This window comes from Leucoraja erinacea, chromosome 11 (assembly GCF_028641065.1).
Source record: "Leucoraja erinacea ecotype New England chromosome 11, Leri_hhj_1, whole genome shotgun sequence".
NCBI lineage: Eukaryota > Metazoa > Chordata > Chondrichthyes > Rajiformes > Rajidae > Leucoraja > Leucoraja erinaceus.
The window spans coordinates 46,994,237-47,018,968 of record NC_073387.1 but is presented as its reverse complement, the minus strand read 5'-3'; the positions used below and the strand labels follow the sequence as shown (position 1 = coordinate 47,018,968).

General features: G+C 40.8%; 1 protein-coding gene across 1 annotated transcript; it reads left to right on the top strand.

The window, feature by feature from the left end:
* The first annotated feature begins 1,590 nt into the window (after window positions 1–1,590).
* On the top strand, window positions 1,591–23,135 carry smad5 (SMAD family member 5). Its single transcript, XM_055643177.1, has 7 exons — window positions 1,591–1,611; window positions 6,889–7,495; window positions 10,210–10,461; window positions 13,888–14,013; window positions 16,406–16,627; window positions 19,651–19,907; window positions 20,457–23,135. Exons 2-7 carry the CDS (start codon window positions 7,096–7,098, stop codon window positions 20,598–20,600), a joined length of 1,401 nt encoding a protein of 466 aa, XP_055499152.1. The 5' UTR covers window positions 1,591–1,611; window positions 6,889–7,095; the 3' UTR covers window positions 20,601–23,135.
* The last annotated feature ends 1,597 nt before the right edge of the window (window positions 23,136–24,732 follow it).

Below are 24,732 nucleotides of genomic sequence, written 5' to 3'. Positions count from 1 at the left end.
ACCCAGTGGTTTGCATCTTGCAGTGTAACTTCTATATTTCTGTTCATGAAGTCTTCTGCGGACAGTGGTCATTGACAAATCCACACCCGACCACTGTTTTTGATCTGTCGGACAGATGTTTGCGGAATTTTCTTTATTATAGAGAGAATTATGCCATCAGCTGTGGAGGTCTTCCTTGCCCTGCCAGCCCTTTTGTGATTAGTAAGCTCACTAGTACTCTCTTTCTTCTTAATGATGTTCCAAACAGTTGATTTTAGTAATCCTAAGGTTTGGCTGATGTCTCTAACAGTTTTATTTTTGTTTCTCAGTCTCATAATAGCTCCTTTGACTTTCATTGGCACAACTTTGGTCCTCATGTTGATAAGCAGCAATAAAAGTTTCCAAAGGTGATGGAAAGGCTGGAGAAAAGACTAGATGCTAAGAGCTCTCTTATACCTGCATTAGGAGGCAATTGCACACTTGAGCAATTACAAACACCTGTGAAGCCATGTGTCCCAAACATTATGGTGCCCTGAAATGAGTGGACTATGTATAAACACAGCTGTAATTTCTACATGGTGAAACCAAAATGTACACTTTAACCACATGTGATTTTTTTTCTATTACATGGTAGATCTACTTATTTTAACATGTACACGTGAGACATGGCTCCAGTAACATTGTGTACCCTAAGACATATTGAGCTTGCTGCAAACTTCAGTGATATTTTAGCACAGCCCTTGAAAGAATGTTAATCAAAAGCTTTTTTGGTCTATTTAGACCTCATGTTGGTGAATTTTCTGGTTCCTGGGCCTGCATTTGTACTTCTTCATTAACAGCCCAGCAGAAACTGATTATATACTATACAGTGCTGACAGCATGATGTATAAAAAGTGGAATTGTGCCATTCAGCTTCACAACTCACGTGTGGCCCACATCCTATCGTTTATCTAATCTCAGCTCTATTTGTTTCTCCTTCATGTTTAACCGTGTATTTATCTGGCTTCCTTTTGAATTATCAAGAGAGAGCTAGATAGGGCTCTTAAAAATAGCGGAGTCAGGGGATATGGGGAGAAGGCAGGAACGGGGTACTGATTGGGGATGATCAGCCATGATCACATTGAATGGCTCGAAGGGCCAAATGGCCTATTCCTGCACCTATTGTCTATTGTCTATCCATGCAAATTGCATCAGCTTTTCCTTGTACCAATTTCTGGGTAAAGGAGTTTCCCTAATTATTAGTGACTTTTCGGTTAATGACCTCTAGTTCCAGTCGCCTTGCAAGTGAAACCATCTATCTCCTTTTCATTAAGAATGTCAGACTTGTCCACAGTATGCAATAGTAGTATAACTCCTGTTCTTCAACATTTCGTTATTTATTTAATCAGCACTCGTGCTGATGAAAGGATACACGCTGGTCAGGAAGTGTTAACCTATTTTTTGCGATTTGTGCTTTATACACCCTACCCCTTCCTTCCCCACCACTCCCTCTGTTCACCCACCCTCTGGTCTGGTACCCCATTTACAGGCATTCTATCAGAAGAATATCAACTGAGTCATGCTGACCTGGGCTGTAATACAGGAAACTGCTGCCTCACAATGTCCCTGATACAAACACACTGACTGAGAGAGGTTAGATAATATTGCATGTGACTGTGCTTTCCATCACTGGACTTCTTCGCCAGAGATGGAACAGTAATTTGATTAAAGGGTTTAGATGGACTTAACATTCCATTTCTCAATGGCCAGCCCAGTTTAAAAAAAAATGTTAGGCACAGACAAATGTTTGGCTTTACTCCCTTAAATAAAATAGAACATAGAACAGTATGGACACAAAGTGCTGGAACAACTGAGTGGGTCAGGCAGCATCTCCAGAAAAAAGGATGGGTGACATTTTGGGTCGGAACCCTTCTTCAGACGTCAGTTATCCTTTTTCTCGAGAGATGCAGCCTGACCCACTAATAATTCCAGCACTTTGTGTCTATCTTTGGTATAAACCAGCATCTACTGTTCCTTGTTTCTGCTCTATAGAACAATATGGCACCAGTACCCTCCAGTGAGTCCTGAGTGTCGAAGTGACAGTCTCCCTGATCTGTAATGCAACTCCTTCACCTCTTTTGGCTCCGTCTCGATCACATCTGAAGCATCGAAAGCCTGGAATATTTGAGCAGTCAGTCGTGCCCCTTTCGCAACCATGTTTCCGTAATGACCTCAACATCACCGCCCCGCGCGGCTTGGAATGGCCGCGGGACTCTGCGAGCGCATGCCGGGGGCTCTAACACCAAGACCCGGTGTGCGACCTCGCACCACCCGGCGTGGCTTTAATGGCCGCGGGACAATCGCCATCGCCAGCCGGGGGCTTTGACTTTGACTCTGACATCGGGGGGGGGAGAGTGCAGTGGAGAGATAAGTTTATTTGGCCTTCCATCACAGCAATGTGATGGATGTTTATGTAAATTGTGTTGTGTCTTGGGTCTATTTGTTTGTAATGTATGGCTGCAGAAACGGCATTTCGTTTGGACCTCAAGGGGTCCAAATGACAATTAAATGTATCTTGTATCTTGTAGCTCAACACTGATGTAGGCTCGAGGTTCATCTGCTTTCTCCTTTTATTAAAATAACACACTTCAACCCATCAGGTTGATGATATTCCTTCACCTCTCCCTGCCTGTGCATTCCTTTGAGTCTTGCTGGTGCTAACAACTACCTTTCCCATCACTCCTTCCGATTTCCGACCTACTCTGCACATTTAAGTTTCTGAAATGTTGGCCAGCTGTCAGGATGTTATTGTGTTACAACTTCAGGGTATGAAAGTAGCAATACACTGGCCAGAGCAAGCTCCACCTTCTGGAATGCCTCTTTGGGTGTGTGGTGATGCTCGGTTTTGGGCCTCATACATCTGGAAAAAGTAAACGTGGGAAGGTGAAGGGACTGCAATATGTTGGAACTCTGGGACTGGTTCAGGATGGTTCACCTCTTTGCATAATAATGCTCACATCACCAAATTTCCACTTGCCAGCTAGATTCTACTAGTGTTCCTGTTTTGTGGTTATTCTGTATCTTAATAAAGCCTTTTTGGAAAATCCAAATGATTATGACACAGTTTCTTCTTTGTTACTTATTCAAACAAATTTAATATGTTGGTTATATGTATGATGTTTAAATTTGTTAATTATTCTTGATCGTATTTTTAGTTATATGTATGATTTTCTTGTACCTGTTTTGAATAAGGATTCTCATGATTCTTAACATCTTTAAAACTTTCATTTGTGAGACCTTGTCGTGTGTAATTTTATTAATAGTGACAAAATCAATGTTTGGGCAGCCACTTACTTATTTGAAGCATACTAGAAATGTGAAAGACTTGTTCAATTTTGAGTCTTTCTGGTAAAGGAGAGAACTTGAGGAAAATTATTTGTGCTACTGAATTCTGGCCAACTTCAAAGATCAGCCATGGTATGTTAAATATTTTATATTTGTTGATGTAACTAGATTTCTAAGAAGGTGTGAAATTCTGAAAATAGCAAGATCCTAGTTCATCAAGTAACACAGCTGTGGTTTGGAACATTATCGCACGCTCTTGTTCTGGGGAAAAACAAGGATGTAAATTCATGATAATTATTTGAGTCGAAACAATCCCTGTCAGTCTTGCAACAACAAAGGAAACATATTTTAGTAGACATCCTCTTGCCAAGTTTCATATGTACTTTCTGCCAGTTTTAATTGTTCATACTTGCTTATGCAGTCGTTCATGTGGGAATCTGGATCAGATATTGCCATTGCTTCTTAACGCAATGGCACAGCACAATGCTTCTGTCTCATCACCACACAATCTATTTAAACTAGTGCTGTTTGGGTATGTACCACTAATTGTTTCTTGAAAATCTGTTCAGAAGAGCACATCCATTGTGAAATATTCAACGTATTTCAAGTTCAAGTGAGTTTATTGCCATGTGTCCCTGATAGGACAATGAAATTCTTGCTTTGCTTCAGCACACAGAACATAGTAGGCATTTACTACAAAACAGATGAATGTGTCCATATACCGTAATATAAATATATACACACATGAATAAATAAAATGATAAAGTGCAAATAACAGATAATTGGTTTATTAATAATCAAAGTTTTGTCCGAGCCAGGTTTAATAGCCTGATGGCTGTGGGGAAGTAGCTATTCCTGAACCTGGTTGTTGCAGTCTTCAGGCTCCTGTACCTTCTACCTGAAGGTAGCAGGGACATGAGTGTGTGGCCAGGATGTTGCGGGTCTTTGATGATACTGCCAGCCTTTTTGAGGCAGTGACTGTGATAAATCCCCTCAATGGAAGGAAGGTCAGAGCCGATGATGGACTGGGCAGTGTTTACTACTTTTTGTAGTCTTTTCCTCTCCAGGGCGCTCAGTTTGCCGAACCAAGCAACCGGTCAGCATACTCTCTACTGTGCACTTGTAGAAGTTAGAGAGAGTCGTCCTTGACATGTGATGAATTAATGTGATGAATAAATAGGTTTACCTAATTTCAGAAATTTCCAACTAACTTTGTTTCTTTATTGTCACGATAACTAGTTAATGAATTGTATAATCCATTTCATAGCATTTGGTTATTAGTCTGTTTAATTGCATACATCAACATAGATGTGAATACTGTATTGAAAGAGTGACCTGAGGGAAAGAAATTGAGTGACAGTCACATCCTATTTCTGAACCACATTTTATTTTTATCTGCAAACATAGAATTATGATCAACAAGAAACATTTAAAAGGGGAGGATGCTGCCACAAAAATCTTCCTGGCATGGAGTTGGCATGGGAAATTAAGATTGCAGTAATCTGGTCATCAGTGTGCTGGGACCAGGAAAGTTCTTCGAAAATATGCACGCCCAGGAATTTGAAGTTCGTGATCCTTTCCACCATCGTTGATATGGGGATTGTGGGTCCCCATCCTACCCCTTCGTCAGGGAGTGATGCTTCGCTGACAATTGAGCTGCCTCCTGATTTCGAGAGATATCACTGCTTGAGAGATTCATGATGGCCTTGGGATTCCAGTTGCTTGCTTTTTGAAAACAAAATTGTGAAATGGCATTAGTCATTGGAGGAAGTGAGGCTTCAGATTTTCTTCTTTTAAAAATAATGATCCAGATAATTTATTGCAATTGGTTATGACTAACATCTTTGGAGGCCAGGTAGTTCAAGGTCAGCTTTTCTTTTTCTCCAAGGAATAATTTTAAAGCACTTCTTATTGTATGAAGTTAGGAAAGCTAATTGTTCAAAGATGGATTAGGAATGACGATGGATTCTTCACTTTTCAGAAGGTTGTATTCCTGCATAAGAAGAATTGTATATAATTTTGTTCTGCATTGCATATTGATGATATAGCATATGTTTCTTTATTGAATGCCATTGTTGTGTTGTCTGATATAACTTTCTGATATAGCCCTGTGTTGCAAGGGGAATGTATCTGTAGTGATGCAGAGGAATCCATAACATAGATACAACTACTTGAGAAGGAAAACCAAGTTTACATCAATTTTGCGGAGTCAAGTATTTTATTGTCATGTGCACCAGGACCAGAATTCTTGCTTACTGCAGCTTTACAGGCACATTAACCGCAAATACACAACAAATAAAAACACTAAATGATCAATTATGAGGTAAACCAAACCATAATAATTCTTGTTGTAGTTCTTCGTGGTACAAAGTAGTCATGCTGAGGCAAGTTGATGGTTATTAGGGTTGCTCAATGTGGCTCAAGGTTAATCCCATGGTTGATGGAAAGAAGCCATTCTTGGATATAGCAGTAATGGTTCTTAGGCTCTTGTGCCATCTTCCTGATGGCAATATAGATGAGGTAGTATCTGCCTTTTTGAGGCTGCGCCTTCTGTGGACACCTTAAAGGTCATTACCCAAGATGGACAGGGATGTATGCAGCACTTTCTACAGCCTCTTTCATGCTTGGACCTTCGAATTTCTAAATCAGGGCACAACATAATTAGACAGTATGTGCTCCACAGTTCACCTGTAAAATTTCGAGTCAAGAGCATTTTATTATGTTCCAAAATGGAACAATATAATTATTTCCTGCAGCAGCACAACCCTTATGTAAAGATAGTACAGCTGCTCCTCGACCTACGATGGGGTTACGTTCCGATAACCCCATCTTAAACCAAAAATATCGCAAGTCGAAAACGTATTTAACACATTGCGATGACGTGACTGGAAGTGACGTGCGGCTTGCTGCCGTTGCCGAGCGTTTTCCGATCGTAAAGTCGAAATATCGCAAGTCGAAGCATCGTAAATCGGGGAGCACCTGTAGTTAGGAAATGCTGAAACTCATCAAACCTCTGAGGAAGTGGAGGTGTTAATGGACTTTCTTTGTGATAGCATCAATACGTTGGGCAAGGAATGGATCATTAGAGATGTGCATGTCCAGCTATTTGAAGCAGTTGCTCCTCTCCATCACTGATGACAATGGGTGCATGGTTCAATGGACTATAGGTGCAGCAGTAAGCCATTTGGCCCTTTGAGCCAGCACCCCCATTCACTGTGATCATGTTCCTTAGCTTTTCCTTCCTGAAGTCAATAATCAGCTGTTTTGTCTTGCTAACTTTGAGCACAAGATTATCCTGGTACCACTCAACCAGATTATTGATCTCTCTTGATTTTACTTGCTTTGGAAAATCAAGAGCCTGAGAATAAAATAGATCAATAATCCGGTTGAGTGGTACCTTGATTTTACTTGCTTGTTTACCCACTTGCTGCTAACCAATTATTTTTCTCATCATAGTCCTAAATGACCTTCCCTTTACTAGCTTTCCAGAATTTTGAACTATTTAGTTACAAATGTGGCTCAGTTCCTAAAGCAGAATATGTCTTTTTTCATAAATTCTTACAGATGTTTTCTTTTTCATCCCAGGTCGTGTTTGCTGTAGAAGCCAAGACGTGGATGCCAGATTTCAATTTTGTAAATTAGATAAGAGATAATCGTAGAGGTCAAAGAAAGAATATTTCTTCACCGCATAGAATTGAAGAAAAAACAAAGTCTCCATTTTAATTGGTTTATTACTGCTCACAGCCTTGGAAACTTTTCTAGTGTATTTTGATACCATTTAATCTTTTCACAATGACGATGGCAAGCCTATTCTCCTTTACCAGCCCAGCTGTAAAACGGCTTTTGGGCTGGAAACAAGGGGATGAAGAGGAGAAATGGGCAGAAAAAGCAGTTGATGCTCTGGTAAAAAAGTTGAAGAAGAAAAAGGGAGCCATGGAAGATTTGGAGAAAGCATTGAGCAGTCCTGGTCAGCCCAGCAAATGTGTCACCATCCCACGATCTTTAGATGGCCGTCTTCAGGTATCGCACAGGAAAGGCTTGCCGCACGTTATTTATTGCCGTGTATGGCGCTGGCCAGATCTTCAAAGTCACCATGAGTTGAAGCCATTAGATATCTGTGAATTTCCATTTGGATCTAAACAAAAGGAGGTCTGCATCAATCCGTATCATTATAAGCGAGTGGAAAGTCCAGGTATGTTCTCAGCCACATGGCCTTTGATGTATATATTTATTTGTAATTGTGATATTATAGGTTTGAAATGAAACTATGGTTATTTGCAGTGGAATGAAATTATAACTTGGGGGGGCCATGTTAGAGTGGGATAATTCTACAAAATTCTTTTAAATAAAAAAATGGACACTCAGGAAAAGAGTGCGTGTTTCTGAACATCTGATTGGGGTTGACGGTGATGATACCCATGGTCTGAAATTGGACCTTAGCATAGCCACTAAGTGTTGATACTGGAGGACCAATGGTAGCTTTTGAAAATTTTCCCAAATCTTTAGAACACTGTGGGATAAAACTGTGGAACAAGTCTCTTCAGTTTAATTATGTCAGTCTCTCATTCTCCATCTGAAGTTGCAACACCCTATGGCACCATGATAAAGTGGAAAAAGTAAAATTGAATTTGTGATTTGGCTTTAGGAAATGGGGAAATACATTAGATGCATTAGTCTGCTTCGATGTTTTGGTCTCCCCACCTATGGAAGGATCCATTTATTAAGAGAGAAAATATAACAAGTTTACCTGATGAATTACTGATGTTCTTTGGAGTTGGTAGTAGGGGTGTTTGGGATGAGGGAATTGTTCTGCAAGGAGACTTTAATCAGACTGGTAACAAAGAAGGAAAGGTAATACCATTGAAAAACTAATCTTGCAAGGCTTAGATTGGATTAATAAATGTAGGATGCGGTTTCCCTGGCTGAAGTGTGTGAAACTGAGTCACAGTTTCAATATTCAGGTGGTTATTCAGGACTAAGCCAAGAAATCTCTTCACCTAGTGGATAGTGAATCAATGGAATTCTCTGCAAAAGAGTTTTAGAAGCTTAGTTACTGAGGGGTCATTGATATTGGGTTAGTGCTGGAAAGTGGAGCAAAGGTAATTGATCAGCCATGCCCTAAGTGAATGGATGAGCAGGCTTGAGGCCTTTCCTGCTGGGTGGGAAGAATAAATTGTAGAGAACATTTAGAGGGGGAAGTGGATAGATTGATGAGCTGAATAACCTATTAGCATGTAATGATGCAGGGAACATTATACATTTTTAAATTGTTTGTCTGAAACAAAGCTCAATGGTCTCTTGTTCTGGGAGTTAAATGCAATGATTTATTGAAACAGGTGAAATCTCCAAGCCATTTTTTCCTTGCCAAAAGATCTATTAAAGTATCTGAAGAAAGTAATCTGTCTGATTGCTTTCTGGTCAACTTAGTTTCTTTGTATATTGAAGAATCGCTTGCAGGCTGTCACATCTAGATGCACTGTGGGTCAGCAGCTTATCTCTGTGTTGCTGGAAAATGTGTTCTGTTTCAGTCTGCAGTATTGGGTTTTTCCTGAGATCTGGATCTTGGCACTGTGATATCTTTGGTAACTGTGACCATTAAGCTCCAACCTTTGTAGGAAAGAACTGCAGATGCTGGTTTAAATCAAAGGTAGACATTACTGCAGATGCTGCCTGAGTTACTCCAACATTTTGTGTCTAAGCTCAAATCTTTTTATTTTTAAATCGGCCGTAGTTTATGAAATTGAGTAGGTTAAGCAATTTAATTTTTAACATTGAAATCTACATTTTTTTCCTCACCAATAAATAACTGCATGTAGGGCGCACATTAATTAATAATGCACAGTACTGTTATGACGATCAAGCAGAAACACTTCAACATAAGTTAAAAAGCAGCACTTGTTTTAATGGTGTGTCGATTTTTGGGAATGGCTGTCTGCATAGCAGACCAACAATGGAAATCTTTTAGTTAAAAGTCCTCTTTACAATTAGTATGTAATATGTCTTCCTTTATTTTTTTGAGAAATTATTATTGAAAAACATCTTTATTGTAAATCAGATATTGCATCCTCTGCAAGGTCAACTAATATGTACAGACCATGTTATTCAAGTGCACACAGCCACTTGAAATATTATGCTGATGTAAAAACACTGTTGCAATATTTCAACAAAGGCTTTTAAAGCTGTCCTTTGTGTACTCTCAGCAAATCTATGGCATTTCAATTCTTGCAGAGACATGTTTGAAATTGATGGTATTCTGTTAATCTATAACTTTTGAAAGGAAATAGAATGTTCTATCTAAATACTGCTGCATATTGTTTGGTGGAGGTAAGAGAAGATGTGCTTCTGAACAGTGCGGACAAAAAATGTGCGCCAATATACTTAAAGAATACTGTTTTATTGAATAATGCTTAAATGTGCACTGCTGAAAAATTATACCATAATGCATTCCAGTATCTGCAGTTCCTTGTGTTGCCAGATAAACTCCATCCACGTGCTTCTTTCTTAATGCTGTTTTTAAACACGCTGCAGTTTAATCAAACACATTTTTGCATTTACACATTTTTTCCCTTGATTTGCAATATTAAATCTTATTTTATCTCTGTAAATAACATGCTATGTTTGGATTAGTCTACATCTGTGGAAGTAGAGGAAAAGCAGAGTTAGTGGCAAAGTGACAACTTTACATTTTAAGTGAGTTTCATCATATCTGGTTTGATCACTGATTTTTATTGTTAAATATAATAAAGAATTTACAGAAGACCAAATGACTTGGAATTTTGTATTTAATTATTTAAAATTGAAGTCCAATCCGTAGTCAAATGTTCATTTTTCTTGGATAAATCAAACTTTTTACTACAGTCAGCACTTGATTATTAAGATGTCTATCTCATTGTTTTTGTGTTCCAGTTTTGCCTCCAGTTTTGGTTCCAAGACATAGTGAGTTTAACCCACAACACAGCCTCCTTGTCCAGTTTCGGAATTTGAGTCACAACGAACCCCATATGCCACACAATGCAACGTTTCCAGATTCTTTCCAGCAACCGAATAATAATCCATTTCCAATTTCACCAAATAGCCCATATCCTCCATCACCAGCCAGCAGCACCTATCCCAGCTCTCCTGCCAGTTCTGGGCCAAGTAGTCCTTTCCAGCTGCCAGGTAATACGATTTTGCATGTACTCTTGTAATATATTCCTCACAAAATCTGTTATGGAATAGCAATTCTTTAAACTTTGCAGTTAATTTATGTGCGATATACAGAAAAGTCAATGTTGATAGAGGTACGAAAGACATTATGGATTCTCTCTGAATAGTTTGCATATAGTTATTTTTATTTTTAAATATATACAACCCAATATTAAACTTGTATCACACCAGCCTTGTTAATAGCTGGAACTGCTTATGACTAACAATTGAATTTCAAATGCCTTTGAAGCTTGAAACTATTGAGAAATGTTTTCAGTATTTTTCCAGGCATCATGGTATTTGAAAATAGATTGAAGCTCATGAAATGTGTGTTTTACTATTATTATTCAATTTAAAATAATTGTTTGTTAACAAATGCAAATGTAATGATTATAATTTATATATAATATCGAAGGTGGAATAATGTATGCGGCTTACAATTCCTGCAGCTTAAAAATTGCTGGTTTGTAAAAGATTGTTAGTTTACCTTCATTCAATAGAATTAGGCACTACACACTTTTTCTTCCTGTTGTCAGATGTTTAAATTCAGCATTGCCACATTTGACAATTTTTTCTCATTTGTTTTTGTGACCAACATGTTTAATTTATCAGCATTTTTCTGATTTTTGGTTGTAGGTTTCCATACCAACATTTAAACTTAAAATAACTTTGCGGCTGTTCTGGAGGTTCAACGTTCTATGACTATTTCATTGGGTTCTGACTTGTAACATCAAATGGTGAAGATGTTTGAGCTGGGAGTTGAGCTGTTTGCTTAAGAAAACACAGCATTAGATTCACATCAGTAACCATGGCACTTTCTGGTCCATTGAGTTTGTTTGACAGTGGACATGGAATGTTGATAGTGGATGTTATGTGTGTTCTTGCTAGGGAAAGTCAAAGGCAATTGCAATGAAAATATCTCCTTATCACCCTAAGCATCCATATTGTTTACATTTTGACAGTTTCTCCATGGATGTGCATCATTATCTGAGAAATGTATGATTGAAGCAGAACACAACAGTATGATCAGCTAATAACCCTATTTCTGACTATAATGACAGAGGTGTGTGGTCATTTTATGAAGCAACTGAAGTCGAGAAGAAGTAAAGTGATATTTAAAAAAAATGCTCCCTAGGAAGTTACTACAGGTGCACAACCTTTTATCCGAACATCCAAATAACGAAAAGCTCCGAATAGCGGACAATTTTTCGGTCCTTGAAGAAAGGTCCTTGAAGACGTTCACCGAGGGCGGCCCGCAGAGGTGACAGCGGAACCTCGGTCGGTCCTCGAAGAAAGGGGAACTAAATCCCCATTCATAAAAGAGAAGGTGAGGGTATATTGCGCGGGAGGGTTAATAATTGACAATCTGCTGCTGCCTGCCCGCTGAGTTAAAAAGTTCCCACGGTAGACTCACGATATACAGTGTATACAGTGTATCGTGAGTCTTGCGTGGGAACATTTTAACTCTGCAGGCAGGCAGCAGCAGATTGTCGCTCCCTTCAGTTTCACCCCACCTACACCCCTCTGCTTCCCGGCCATGTGTGTGACCCCTTCCCTCCCCTCTCCAGCTCCCCGCCCATTGCACCGGTGCGGGGGCTTTGCACTGTCTTCAGGTCGGCGATGCCAGCAGGTCAGTGCCAGTCACCGGAGACGTCAGGAACAACGGGACACCGACCCCTAGGCCCACTGCAAGCACGGAGATCCCAGAGACCCACAGCCAGCAGCAGCCCAGCCCCATTCCAACTCCAGAGGAACACGCTCCCCGTAGGGACATAAGCTGATGGTGTGCAAGGTACGTCTTGTTCTTGGGGTTGCGGATGAGGGGGCGCAGCTCGAGCTGTGATGTCTCCGGCCACCACCTTGTACAGGAGCTGAGACGTCCTGTACATGGGGGTAACGGAGACGTCCTGTCAGCTCCTGTCCAGGGGGGTGGCCGGAGACATCAGGACCAACGGAACACCGACTGCAAGCACGGAGATCCCAGAGACTCACAGCCAGCAGCAACTATAGCCCAGCCCCGCTCCAACTCCAGAGGAACCCGGGTTGCGGATGAGGGGGCGCAGCTCGGGCTGTGGGCGAACTGCCACTTGTCGCTGTAGCGGCGCATCGGGGAGTGGGTTCCTGTTGGTCCTGACGTCTCCGGCCACCCCCCTGGACAGGAGCTGAGAGACGTCAGGACCACCAGAAGCCGCTCCCCGATGGGCCGCTACGGCGACGTGGCAGTTCGCCCACAGCCCGAGCTGTGCCCCCTCATCGGGACACCGACCCCCAGGCCCACTGCAAGCACGGAGATCCCAGATCAGCAACTCCAGCCCAGCCCCGCTCCAACTCCAGAGGAACACGCGGGCAGGGGCAGAAGCTGATGGTGTGCAAGGTACGTCTTGTTCTTGGGGTGGCACAGCTCGGGCTGTGGGCGAACTGCCACTTGTCGCCGTAGCGGCCCATCGGGGAGCGGATTCCTCTGGAGTTGTAGGGACAGGGAGACACAGCGGCTTTTGAGAATGGTGGGCAATCACTTCCAAAGTTCTGCCCATACAGTCAGTACACCTCTCCTACACTTGTTTCCCGCACTAAGATCATCTCGCAGAGAATGATCCCAGCCTAACCCTCCCTATTCTCCCCTATTCTGCAAGAAAAAACTACATTGAAGACTCAAACTCGCGATCGAGTAACTGCCGGGATTGAGGCGCAAACCCGCGACCTTGCGGATATGAGCCGAGCACTCTACCACTGAGCCAGCCGTTAAAATCTACGCTAAAAATCTTCCAATCCGAAAGCCGAAAAATTCCGAATTACGAAAAGTATCTGGTCCCAAGGCTTTCGGATAAAAGGTTGTGCACCTGTAATATAATATACTCTGGTTGTTGGCTTTTAAAATAAGTTGTTCTCATGTACCAGGTTTGTTCCCAGATATTGAGGTTTCTAGGTGATTTTAGTTCCATATATATTCACTGGCATAAAGGTAATTAAATAATGGCAGTCCAAACAAATTGCAAGATTAAATCCTCAAATTGTAATTTCCTGGAACAAAATATAACATTTTTCCTCTATTTGGTCTTTATCAATTCCCTAAAACTTATGTCCTGCGTTCTTTGTCTTCAGTTTTTACAAGAGTGTAAACTTTTGTTACAATTCACAAGTGAATCTTCTGTGGCTTTGGATATTTTGGTGCTTGGACATTTCAGTTTCAAATTCCAAGTCAATAATCTGGCCAAATAACTTTGATTTTTCTTTTTGAAGATTATCAGTGATGCTGATGGCTAGACTGTCACGTATGTTTACAACAAAGATTTCATATGCAAGTAGATTTGATCAATCACTGGGTTATGACGAGTGATCCTAATGCTCATTTTGAACTCTTGGTATGGTCTTAATTCTAACTTGTTCTCCTACGAACAGCTGACACCCCTCCACCTGCTTACATGCCACCAGAAGAGCAGTTAAATCAAGATAGTACGCAACCTATGGATACAGGGAATGTCATGATGACTAGCATTCCTAATCTTCCTATTATCTCTGCGAGAGGTAAGATTCCAAAACCGAGGCTTACATTGGTGCTATTGAACAATTGGTTGATGTGTTCAAATTTACATCAGAACTGTAGATTGTTAACATGTTTGTATTGCACAATATGTAAAATAGAAACCTGTCACGCGAATGCTGAGACCTTTAGAATCGTATTAATTGTGTTGTGCATTGCAATGTGGTAAATGTTTACAGAAAGTAAATTGGAGTTGAATATTAATGTTACAGATGATTCATTCAAATTTCTCTGTAGTATCATTACAAAGGATGTGAGCTGGGGAGCAGTAGGTGGGCGTGTGTATTTTGTTAATAAACAGAGGAATGATAGGGCTCCTTGGACCTGTACAAATGGCACGCCGCCTGCTAGTCACCATAGAAGAAGTGTTGGCAGTCAGTGTAGTGCTCAACCCAAGTTTGCACTTGACTTGCAGCTAGCTCCGCAACTCTATCTAAAAAGGTACTTTTTAGGAGTGGGTCATTCTACAACACCTTCTGTTACCAGGCTTGCAGGTCAAGCAACATCTGTCGTGAAAGAAGCAACCAGCGTGCAGATTCTAAAGGTAGGGGTGAGAATTATGAAGGGATTGTTCATAATCTTCTGCTCATTTAAAGATATGCGTATAGTGCTCAAGGGCTGTATAATTACATTTGGTAAATCCCTGTTCAAATGGGGTGAAAGGAAAATCTCAACAGTTACAGCCAGTTAATTGTTTGTTGGGCAGTTTTTGAAACTCTTATTGGGGATATATGGTAATTGAACAAGTGTGGATTGATTGGGGGAATGAATGCCTGCATGGATTTGTACAAGGCAAACTGGGTTTAACTTCCTTTGGTAGCTTTTTGACAATGTAGCATATACTGTCGTTGATATGATATCAATGGGCTTTCACAAGTACTTCTTAGAGTTGCATAATGCTGCCTACACAAAGGCAATAAAATGTCGTTTGCAGCATGCATGGAAAATTGGTTAAGTGACATGAAAAGGGGATTGGTAATGAACTGTTATACCTCTATAAGATCACCCCTGAATACAATCAACCAAGTGCAGCCAACTCCAATGTCCCATCTTGTATACTCAATTCCGTGACTGAAGGCAAGCATGCCTAAAGCCTTTTCACCACCTGACCTACCTGCGATTCCACTTTAAGGAAACAATTTACCAAGATCCCTCTTAACAGATTTACTTCTGGTGTTCAAAAGAATTTGTAAAAATATTAGAAAATAAGTTTGCTGGACCCTTGGAAGAGACAAGGCAGGTGTGTGGGACGAGCGTGATTGTAGAGCTAGCGTTGATATGATGAGCTAAATAGTTTGTCTATTAATCTTTTATTACAAATGTAAAAATATCTTTAGAATTATTTTGTTCAATAGACCCTCTAATATAAATGTGCAATATTCCAAAGAGTTTTTTAAATTGCCAATAGACAATAGATAGTGTAGATTAAAATGTTCTCAAAAGTTTAAAGCACTTCATACCCACAGGTTTGATGTATATAGTTTATTATACTTATGATAATTAGAGGAGTAACTATACTTCAAAAATATTTCCACTTATTTTATCTGGTACACCCATTTCATCTTCAAAGGCTAAAGTCAGTAAATTATAAATCTCGGGTAAATTTTAAGCTATCTCTTGTTCATTTTTTTTAATTCTGCATTTTTCTAGTCTGCATTGAGACTTAACTTTAACTGAACAATTTTTTGAATAGATTGGCATAAACAGTTGAAATTTCAACAATAAATGGCAATACTGCCCTGAGGTCATACTGGCAGCTACACAATGGGACTATATTAACCAGAAATTTGACTGGAACAGAACACGAGTACCATGACTATAAGAGCAGCACACAGGCTGGATATCCTGCTGTGTGACTCGCCCCTTGATACCCAGGCCTTTCCACCTTCTGCGAGGTGCAAGTTAGATTGAATGTCTTGTAGCTGTCTGGATAAATACACTTCCAGCCCGCCTTCAAGAAGATTGACATCCAAAACTAATCAGTGTTCACCACTCCAGATCTTCAGTCCCTCAAGTACAGATGCAGTGACTGCAATGTATCTGTAAAATGCACTGCAATTACTTATCCATCCCACTCTCACAGCATCTCCGAAACTTGTGGTAACTGAAACTTAAAAGTAAAAATGAGAGCCCCATCGGCTGCGGATTGCTCTCCAAGTTGCATATCATCCTATTGTTGTTACTATGTCTAAATCCTGATATTCCCTACAAAACAGCACTGTGCGAGTATCTTAATGAGAGACAATACTACGTTATAGGAAACTGGCTCATTGGCAGTAAGTTTCATTGAGTGGGAAGAGGTGGTGAGAAGAATAAATGTTTACACGTGATGCAAAATATGTCCATTTTAATCTGCTGCTCCTTGGTTTATTTCAGATGTGCAACCTGTTGCTTATGAGGAACCAAAGCACTGGTGTTCCATTGTTTACTATGAGCTAAATAATCGAGTTGGAGAGGCCTTCCATGCTTCCTCTACCAGTGTTTTAGTGGATGGATTTACCGATCCATCCAACAACAAAAACAGGTTCTGTCTTGGCCTTCTTTCCAATGTAAACCGCAACTCCACCATTGAGAACACCAGGCGGCACATTGGTAAAGGTATGATTCATTTTCAAACTAGCTGGACCAGTACAGGATCAACGTGTTGTGAAAGGTCGGAATTGTTCTTAGTTCCTGATTGAGAGCTTAAAATTATCATTTGGCCATTTGTATACATCACCTATTGTGCATTTGGTTTGATGCTTATTGCAGAAAATTATAGTTTAAGACTTTTTTGGGCGGCACGGGGGCGCAGTGATAGAGTTGCAGCCAGATAGTGAATGCAGCGCCGGAGACCCGGCTTCGATCCCGACTACGGGTACTGTTTGTACGCTCTCTCCATGACCTGCGTGGGTTTTCTCCAAGATCTTCAGTTTCCTCCCACACACCAAAGAAGTACAGGTTTGTGGGTTAATTGGCTTGGTTAATGTAAAAATTGTCCCGAGTGTGTAGGATAGTGTTAATATGCGGGGATCGCTGGTCGGCGCAGACCCGATGGGACGAAGGGCCTGTTTCCGCGCTGTATCTCTAAAATAAACTAAACTAAATACCTCACGAATGAAAGAGCAAAAAATGGCTGTTTTCTTATGTTTGCTCTTTGCAAGGCAACGCCACCATAAATATTTGAAGTGATGTGGGAATGCGTGAAAAACAAATGGCTACCTTCAAATTTGTCTGTCAGAACAATTTAGATGGCAAATAATAATAATAATAATAATAAATTTTATTTATGGGCGCCTTTCAAGAGTCTCAAGGACACCTTACAAAAATTTAGCAGGTAGAGGAAAAACATGTAAGGGGAATGAAATAAATAGTAGAGACATGACTAGTACACAAAGTAAAGACAGAATACAATTCAAAACACAATATGAGGCAATTAATGCACAGATGAAAAGGGAGGGGGACGTGGGGCTAAGGATAGGCAGAGGTGAAGAGATGGGTCTTGAGGCGGGAATGAAAGATGGTAGGGGACACAGAATTGCGGATCAGTTGGGGGAGGGAGTTCCAGAGCCTGGGAGCTGCCCTGGAGAAGGCTCTGTCCCTAAAACTGCGGAGGTTGGACTTGTGGATGGAGAGGAGACCGGCTGATGTGGATCTGAGGGACCGTGAGGGTTGGTAGGGGGAGAGGAGGTCAGTGAGATATGGGGGGGGGGGCAGATGGTGGAGGACTTTGTAGGTGAGGATCAGGATTTTGTAGGTAATCCGGTGGGAGATGGGAAGCCAGTGAAGTTGTTTGAGGACTGAAGTGATGTGATGCCAGGATTTGGTGTGGGTGATGAGTCGGGCGGCTGCGTTCTGGACCAGTTGGAGTCGGTTGATGTAGGTGGAGCTGATGCCAAGGAGAAGTGAGTTGCAATAGTCCAGTCGGGAGGAGATGAAGGCATGGATGAGTCTTTCAGCAGCGGGAGGTGTGAGAGAGAGTCTGAGTTTGGCGATGTTGCGGAGATGAAAGAAGGAGGTTTTAATGACATGGCGGATGTGAGGCTCAAGGGAGAGGGTGGAATCAAAGATCACGCCAAGGTTGCGGGCCTGGGGAGATGGGGAGACAGTGGTGCCGTCGATTGTGAGAGTGGGGTTATTGATTTTGCTGAGTGTGGCTTTGGAGCCTATGAGGAGGAATTCTGTCTTATCGCTGTTGAGTTTGAGGAAGTTATGTTGCATCCAGGTTTTTATAGCTGACAAACAGGAGTTGATATGGGAGAGGGGGGGGGGGGGTGTGGGGGGATTTGGTGCCGAGGTAGACCTGGGTGTCATCGGCGTAACAGTGGAAGTCCAGGTTGAAGTGGCGGAGTATCTGACCAAGGGCGAGGATGTAGATGATGAAGAGGAGGGGGTCGAGTACGGAGCCTTGGGGAACGCCTTGAGTGACTGTGGCTGTAGCAGAGGTGTGGTTGTGGAGAGAGATGAAGTGGGATCTGTTGGAAAGGTAGGAACGGAGCCAGCTGAGTGCAGAGCCTTCAATGCCGAGGTCTTTGAGGCTGGTGAGCAGGATGTTGTGGTTCACTGTATCGAAGGCTGCGCTCAGGTCGAGGAGGATGAGGATGTTGAGGTCAAAGTGGCATTGCTTGCTTCAGAAGTTTAGAATAAATAACTCTTATGCATTCATATTCATCTTTCTTTCACAGTAAAATCATTGGTCGTAGATATATTGAATTAAAATGCCTTCATTAAAAATAAATTGTTGTTATAAATGAAGCGGAACACAACAGAATGATCAGCTAATAACCCTATTTCTGACTTTAATGACAGAGGTGTATGGTAATTTATGAAGCAACTGAAGTCAAGTGATATAAAAATGCCCCGAGGTAGTTCTTAATGTAATATCCTTTGGTTATTGGCTTTTAAAATAAGTTGTTCTCATGTACCAGGTTTGTTCCCAGGCACTGAAGTTTCTAGGTGCATTTAGTTCCATATTCACTGGCATAAAGGTAATTAAAGCTTTGGAGCGCAGAAGGTTAAGGAGGGACTTGATAGAGGTCTTTAAAATTATGAGAGGGATAGACAGAGTTGACGTGGATAAGCTTTTTCCATTGAGAGTAGGGAAAATTCAACCAAGAGGACATGATTTGAGAATTAAGGGACAAAAGTTTAGGGGTAACATGAGGGGGAACTTTTTTACTCAGAGAGTGGTAGGGAGGCAGGTTCGATTTTATCATTTAAAAATAAATTGGATAAGTATATGGATGGGAAAGGAATGTAGGGTTATGGTCTGAGTGCAGGTAGATGGGACTAGGTGAAACTAGGTGTTCGGCATGGGCTCGAAGGGCCGAGATGGCCTGTTTCCGTGCTGTAATTGTTATATGGTTATAAATAATGGCAGTCCAAACAAATTGCAAAATTAAATCCTCAAATTGTAATTTCCTGAAATATAGGAACAATTGAACATAGAACTAATCAATCTACCCTTTGAGAGAAATATCCTGTCTTTTCCTTTGTCTTGTCTTTTCTTCTTTTCATTCTCCACCCCCTCCCACCTAACTTTCACTCGTACCTTTGCCCCTGCTCCTCTCGCTCATGAAACTGAGAATTTATGTGTACACGCTGGTAATGACTGCTATAATAAATATCACATTATTTTGTAGGTGTCCACTTGTACTATGTGGGAGGTGAAGTCTATGCCGAATGTCTAAGTGACAGCAGCATTTTTGTACAGAGTAGAAATTGCAACTATCACCACGGCTTCCATCCGACCACCGTCTGTAAAATCCCAAGTGGTTGCAGCCTGAAGATATTCAACAACCAAGAGTTTGCTCAGCTTTTAGCTCAGTCTGTCAATCATGGCTTTGAAGCAGTTTATGAACTGACCAAGATGTGCACCATTCGCATGAGTTTTGTTAAGGTGAGGAAAAAACACGTGAAATATAGTTTAAAGCTTTTGACTTTGAAACTAACTTCTCAACGTTTTTTAGTAGACGATCACAATGTAATTGGAGGAACATTGAGTACTTTGCAAAGGGTAAAATTTAAGTCGGGTTTCACCTCCCAACTGCAAAGGATCTTGATCTTTTATAATGCACTAATTGGTTGATAGCTAGTTGCTCACTAAAATAATTGGTGGGGGGGACGGGGGGGACATGGAATTATTTGCAGGTAGATTTGTTTGCTAAGTGGTTGAATTGACTGTTTTTGCCTTGGTGCCTGGTACTTACAAAAAAAAACTAGGTGCATCTTAAACTCAAGAGTTTTGTGGTCTGTGAAGCAAATAGTCTAGGGGTGCAAATTTTGTTGACAAGCATATCAGAGTTGCTTCTAATCTGAATCCTAAAAGTTGCACAAAAAGTGTCAAAGCTCTCTGCATTTTGTTTATAACTAATTTGTCCTCCGGGACCAATAACATCCTTTTGTCAGTCCAGTAATTTTTTTTTTGTATTGTTCCTCATTTCTACAGGGTTGGGGTGCAGAATACCACCGCCAAGATGTAACCAGTACACCATGTTGGATAGAAATTCATCTTCATGGTCCACTACAGTGGCTGGACAAAGTTCTTACCCAGATGGGCTCTCCTCATAATCCAATCTCGTCTGTATCTTAACAGTGAAATATGATCAACAGGGCTGTGGAAAACCAGTGGGGTGAAACCTTATTTAACTGGACACTGTGAAAGATTACTGGAAGAACAATAAGAACAACTCAAATGGCAATCTTTAAGATTTTATGACCAATCGTTGATTGCTTTGCCATACTAATACTTTCAGTGGTATTTATAGTGTATTGCCATCTGCTCAATGCAGCTGTTAATGTTAAATACTGTTGATGAATAACATTAGAACTTTTGTGATACTTTAAATCAGAATGCTTCAACATATTGCTTTGCTGTGAAGTCCAACTGTATTGAATGAGCTGTATATACATTTTAGGTGGTTAATTATGGGCAGTAAAAGTAGATCTTTAGTATGATGATGCTAATAACATGTTTTTTTCAATTATGTTAGCATCTTATGAAAATTGATTTTTTTATTACAATTCCAGGGAAATTAACTATCAAATGGGATTCTGATCAGCTGTGAGGTTTCTCCATTTGGAACATTATTTCTTGCATTTGCCAAAATGAATATGGTAATTTTCTCAGAAATGCAGCAAAATGCAAGCCTGTTCTGAACATTGTTTTTTGAAACATTGAGCTGCCTGTAGAAAAGCATTTCCATTTGTCATCTTATAGATGACGTTTATTACATCTAGTGTTGGGAGGAGTCTTACATTTTGTATTATATATTCACAAGCTTGGAGATGTATCATAGTATGTAGAACTCTTTAGTCCAGCAGGCATTGTAGTGAGCTTTTACATAACGAATGAAGATGTCTTTGTTGGACGACTATAGGCATTACTAATCCTTAATACTAGGGAATGTGCTGGTGAACCTAAGGATACAGTTTGTAGTGCAGCATGTAGTCATTGCAGCAGGCCCATACTTCCATAACTGCAAGTATTTCTGTTGCTGTAGGGTTGGAGACCACCTACAAATTTGCATGCATTAAAACATTGCATATTTTAATTCATTCTTGCCTATCTATTCCTAACAATAGATGCTGCAAGAGAGCATTAAAATAATTTGTCAAGTTCCTCTCTGTCTTAAGTTGACTGGACAACAGCCTGGTTTGTATTATGTATCAAATAAGCTAGAATTTTTCTCTTGGCAATGCCTCTCTGATATCAAGCTATTTACACAAATGTAGTTTAGGATTGTGGATTGTTATCAGGCATGCTTCTGTTAATTTCATCTGCAACTATACTTCATCTGCTCGTCACTTTGACATTTCATTAAAGAGCAGCGCAAACAAAAAAATGGAGAAAATCTTCATAATACAGGTAATGTAACTATTATTTTTTTTTGGGGGGGGGGGGGGGAGATCTAGGTGTCATTGGCAAGGCCGACATTTATAGCCCGTCCCTAATTCCCTTGATGGTAAAGTGTTGTCTCGAACTGCTGCTATCCTTCTGCTGAAGGAGTTTCCACAGCGTTATTGGGCAGTAAGTCACAGGATTTAAACCTCGAGATGGACTGACGAAGTATGGTGCTCAGCCTAGAGAGGGACCTACAGGTGGTGTTTCTCCCTGTGTGCTGCCCTGAACCATATCGGTGATAGAGAACGAGGATTTGGGCATTCCCGTCACGTGATATTTTCCACAGTAGATGAATGCTGCAGGCAGGAACTCGGCATAAGATGTTTCCTTCAGGTGCTAGGTCTTTATAAAGCCACATGAAACTCTCACTAACTTGTATGGCGATTTGCTGTTATTGTAGCTTGATCTGCTTGTGATAGCAGCAGTATTGGCAGTGAAACCTCACGACAGTATAAATTGGTAAATCCTGCATTATGTGCATATTAATTCATCGTACTTGTTCAAATTGTATTTTTGTCATTATTTTACATCTGTTTAGTGTATGATAAGAAATTAGTGTTTTTTTTTTTAAAGCTACCATTGGCAAAATTGTTGAGGAGGGAGTTAGTAACTTTTAAACAAGAATTGTCTACAGAAAACGGTACTGTTCTATGTTCCATGTTTGTGCATCACAAGATGTTCTCCATTTCTCTAGCGACCCCCCATTTATCAGGCTAATGCTGAATAGGACATGAGTGCTGATGTAAAAGTGGTGGTTGATAAACTGGATGAAACATTCGACTCTTGTAAAGTTAGCTCTTTTCCAAGAAAAAGGAAACCTGGGAAAAAAAATAGGCCATTGGGCAGTTGTTTTCCTAAAGCACCTTCAGCTCATCTGCACCATTCTCTTTACCTCCCCCAGACCCTACAAAAAATAACTTCCTTAATTTAGAGCTGGTCCGGGTTCAGAGTTAGGTTTATAAATGGGATTGACCATATCCTAATTAAAATCTGGCCATTGCCTTCTGGTATTCTTCACTGTCTTTCACTTTTGATCTCAATGTTCTGGCAGTACAAATTGCTTTGGTGCTGATAAAGATTTAGCATTTTTAAATATGCAAATCTGTCTCGAGCTTTATTTTACATACACGCAGTGGGAAGATTTGAACAGGTTTGAGTCCACACAGCATAACAATTTGTGTACTGTTAGAATTCCTTTAATAAAGTCAATGCTTTTGCCTGTAATTGGTGGTTCATTCTGTGAAGTATGTTTTGAAATTTCATGATGACATTTTAAAGTTGGATGTCTATCAGTTTGCTCAATATTGGGAGGGGGGGCATAGTGGTGCAGTGGGTGATTTGCTGCCTTACAGCGCCGAATACCTGGTTTCGATCCTGATAAAGGATGCTGTCTATATGGATTTTATACATTCTCCCTGTTACCGTGTAGGTTTTACATAGATACATATAGACATAAACAATTGGTGCAGGAGTAGGCCATTCGGCCCTTCACCGCCATTCAATGTGATAATGGCCGATCATCCACAATTAGTACCCCGTTCCTGCCTTCTCCCCCATACCCCTTGATTCCGCTAGCCCTAAGAGCTCTATCTAACTCTACTCAGACCATTGCTTTTCCTAATTCATTTCCCCGACTTGGAATTGACTCTACATTGGGTGTACATTTTCAAATCTGCAGGTGACATAAAACTGGTAAAATGTTTCATGCGACCCTCTAAGCTTGTTAGCCCATCACAACTATCTTGTACCTACCTGCTTTGGATCGCAGCACTTAATACCCACAAAAAAACGTTCAATTTAAGTTTTTATTTTCAGCTTTATTCTGTCTCAATTGCTTTTTCTGAGAGTTGGGGGTGGTGGACAGAAGGAGGGAGATAACAGCACCAGACTTTTGGTATTTGTTGCAAAGAATTGCCTTTTCAATGTTATGGGGAGTGGGATTATTATTGTGATTGTCAGTATATCAATCGATTACAAGATTCAACTAAAAAATGGATGTTAACTCATTTTCATCCATTGCAAATAGATCATGACTGCATTGTATTGCAGCTGGAGTATCAAATTAAACTATTATGATTAGATTTTTATCAACTTCACTGATATTATTAGTTACATGTAGAATCAGAGCACCCGTTTGATTCATTTTCTGTGAATCCCTTGGACACTTTCAGTTTTCGTTCTTAACTGTCCTGCAACCTCTGGGGACCGCACGGAAACCTTGGGTGGGGCGCAAAGTCTCCAGCGGCTTCCGTTCAGGTTTCCAAAGTGGGACAGGGGCATTTGTTTCTATTTCGCAAGAAAACAAATCTGCTGGAGGAACCCGAGGATCAGGCGGGAAATGGACATATAACGTTCCCGGGTTGAGAACCTGCAGTGTAAGGGTTAAACTGACAATTTCAGCTAAAATGTGGAATGATCAGCTAAATTAGTAGCCCTTCCTTCATTCCATATTCTCTCGAAAATAAGTTCCCAGATGCGTTATCTCCTCGTGTCTGTGATCATTGCCTGGGAACGCAGCCTTTCCTATGCCATTCTATGGGGGAAAGGTTGCGTTGGCGAACACAACAACAATAGTTGGGTAGACCCTGCCGCTAGTAACCCAGCCACGTTGCAAACAAGGGGGGCTTATGATTAGCTCGTGGAGGGGGTAGTACCGCGGTCTGCTCTGATAAGAAATGCCATAAAGGATGGTGTTGGGCCACCTTTCGGTGAGAAGTTCAGCCTTCGACCATGTCGCGAACGATGCCAGGTGATCAAGAACGAAACATCATGTGGTGTGTTCTTATGAGTTTGCGAGTGCGTACGGGTTGACGTGAGTGTA

Coding starts and splice junctions, on each gene's coding strand:
- smad5 (XM_055643177.1), top strand. CDS start 7,096: ATGACGATGGCAAGCCTATTCTCCTTTACCAGCCCAGCTGTAAAACGG. Junction 10,462..13,887: donor TAGTCCTTTCCAGCTGCCAG/GTAATACGATTT, acceptor TCCTACGAACAG/CTGACACCCCTCCACCTGCT. Junction 14,014..16,405: donor TCCTATTATCTCTGCGAGAG/GTAAGATTCCAA, acceptor GGTTTATTTCAG/ATGTGCAACCTGTTGCTTAT.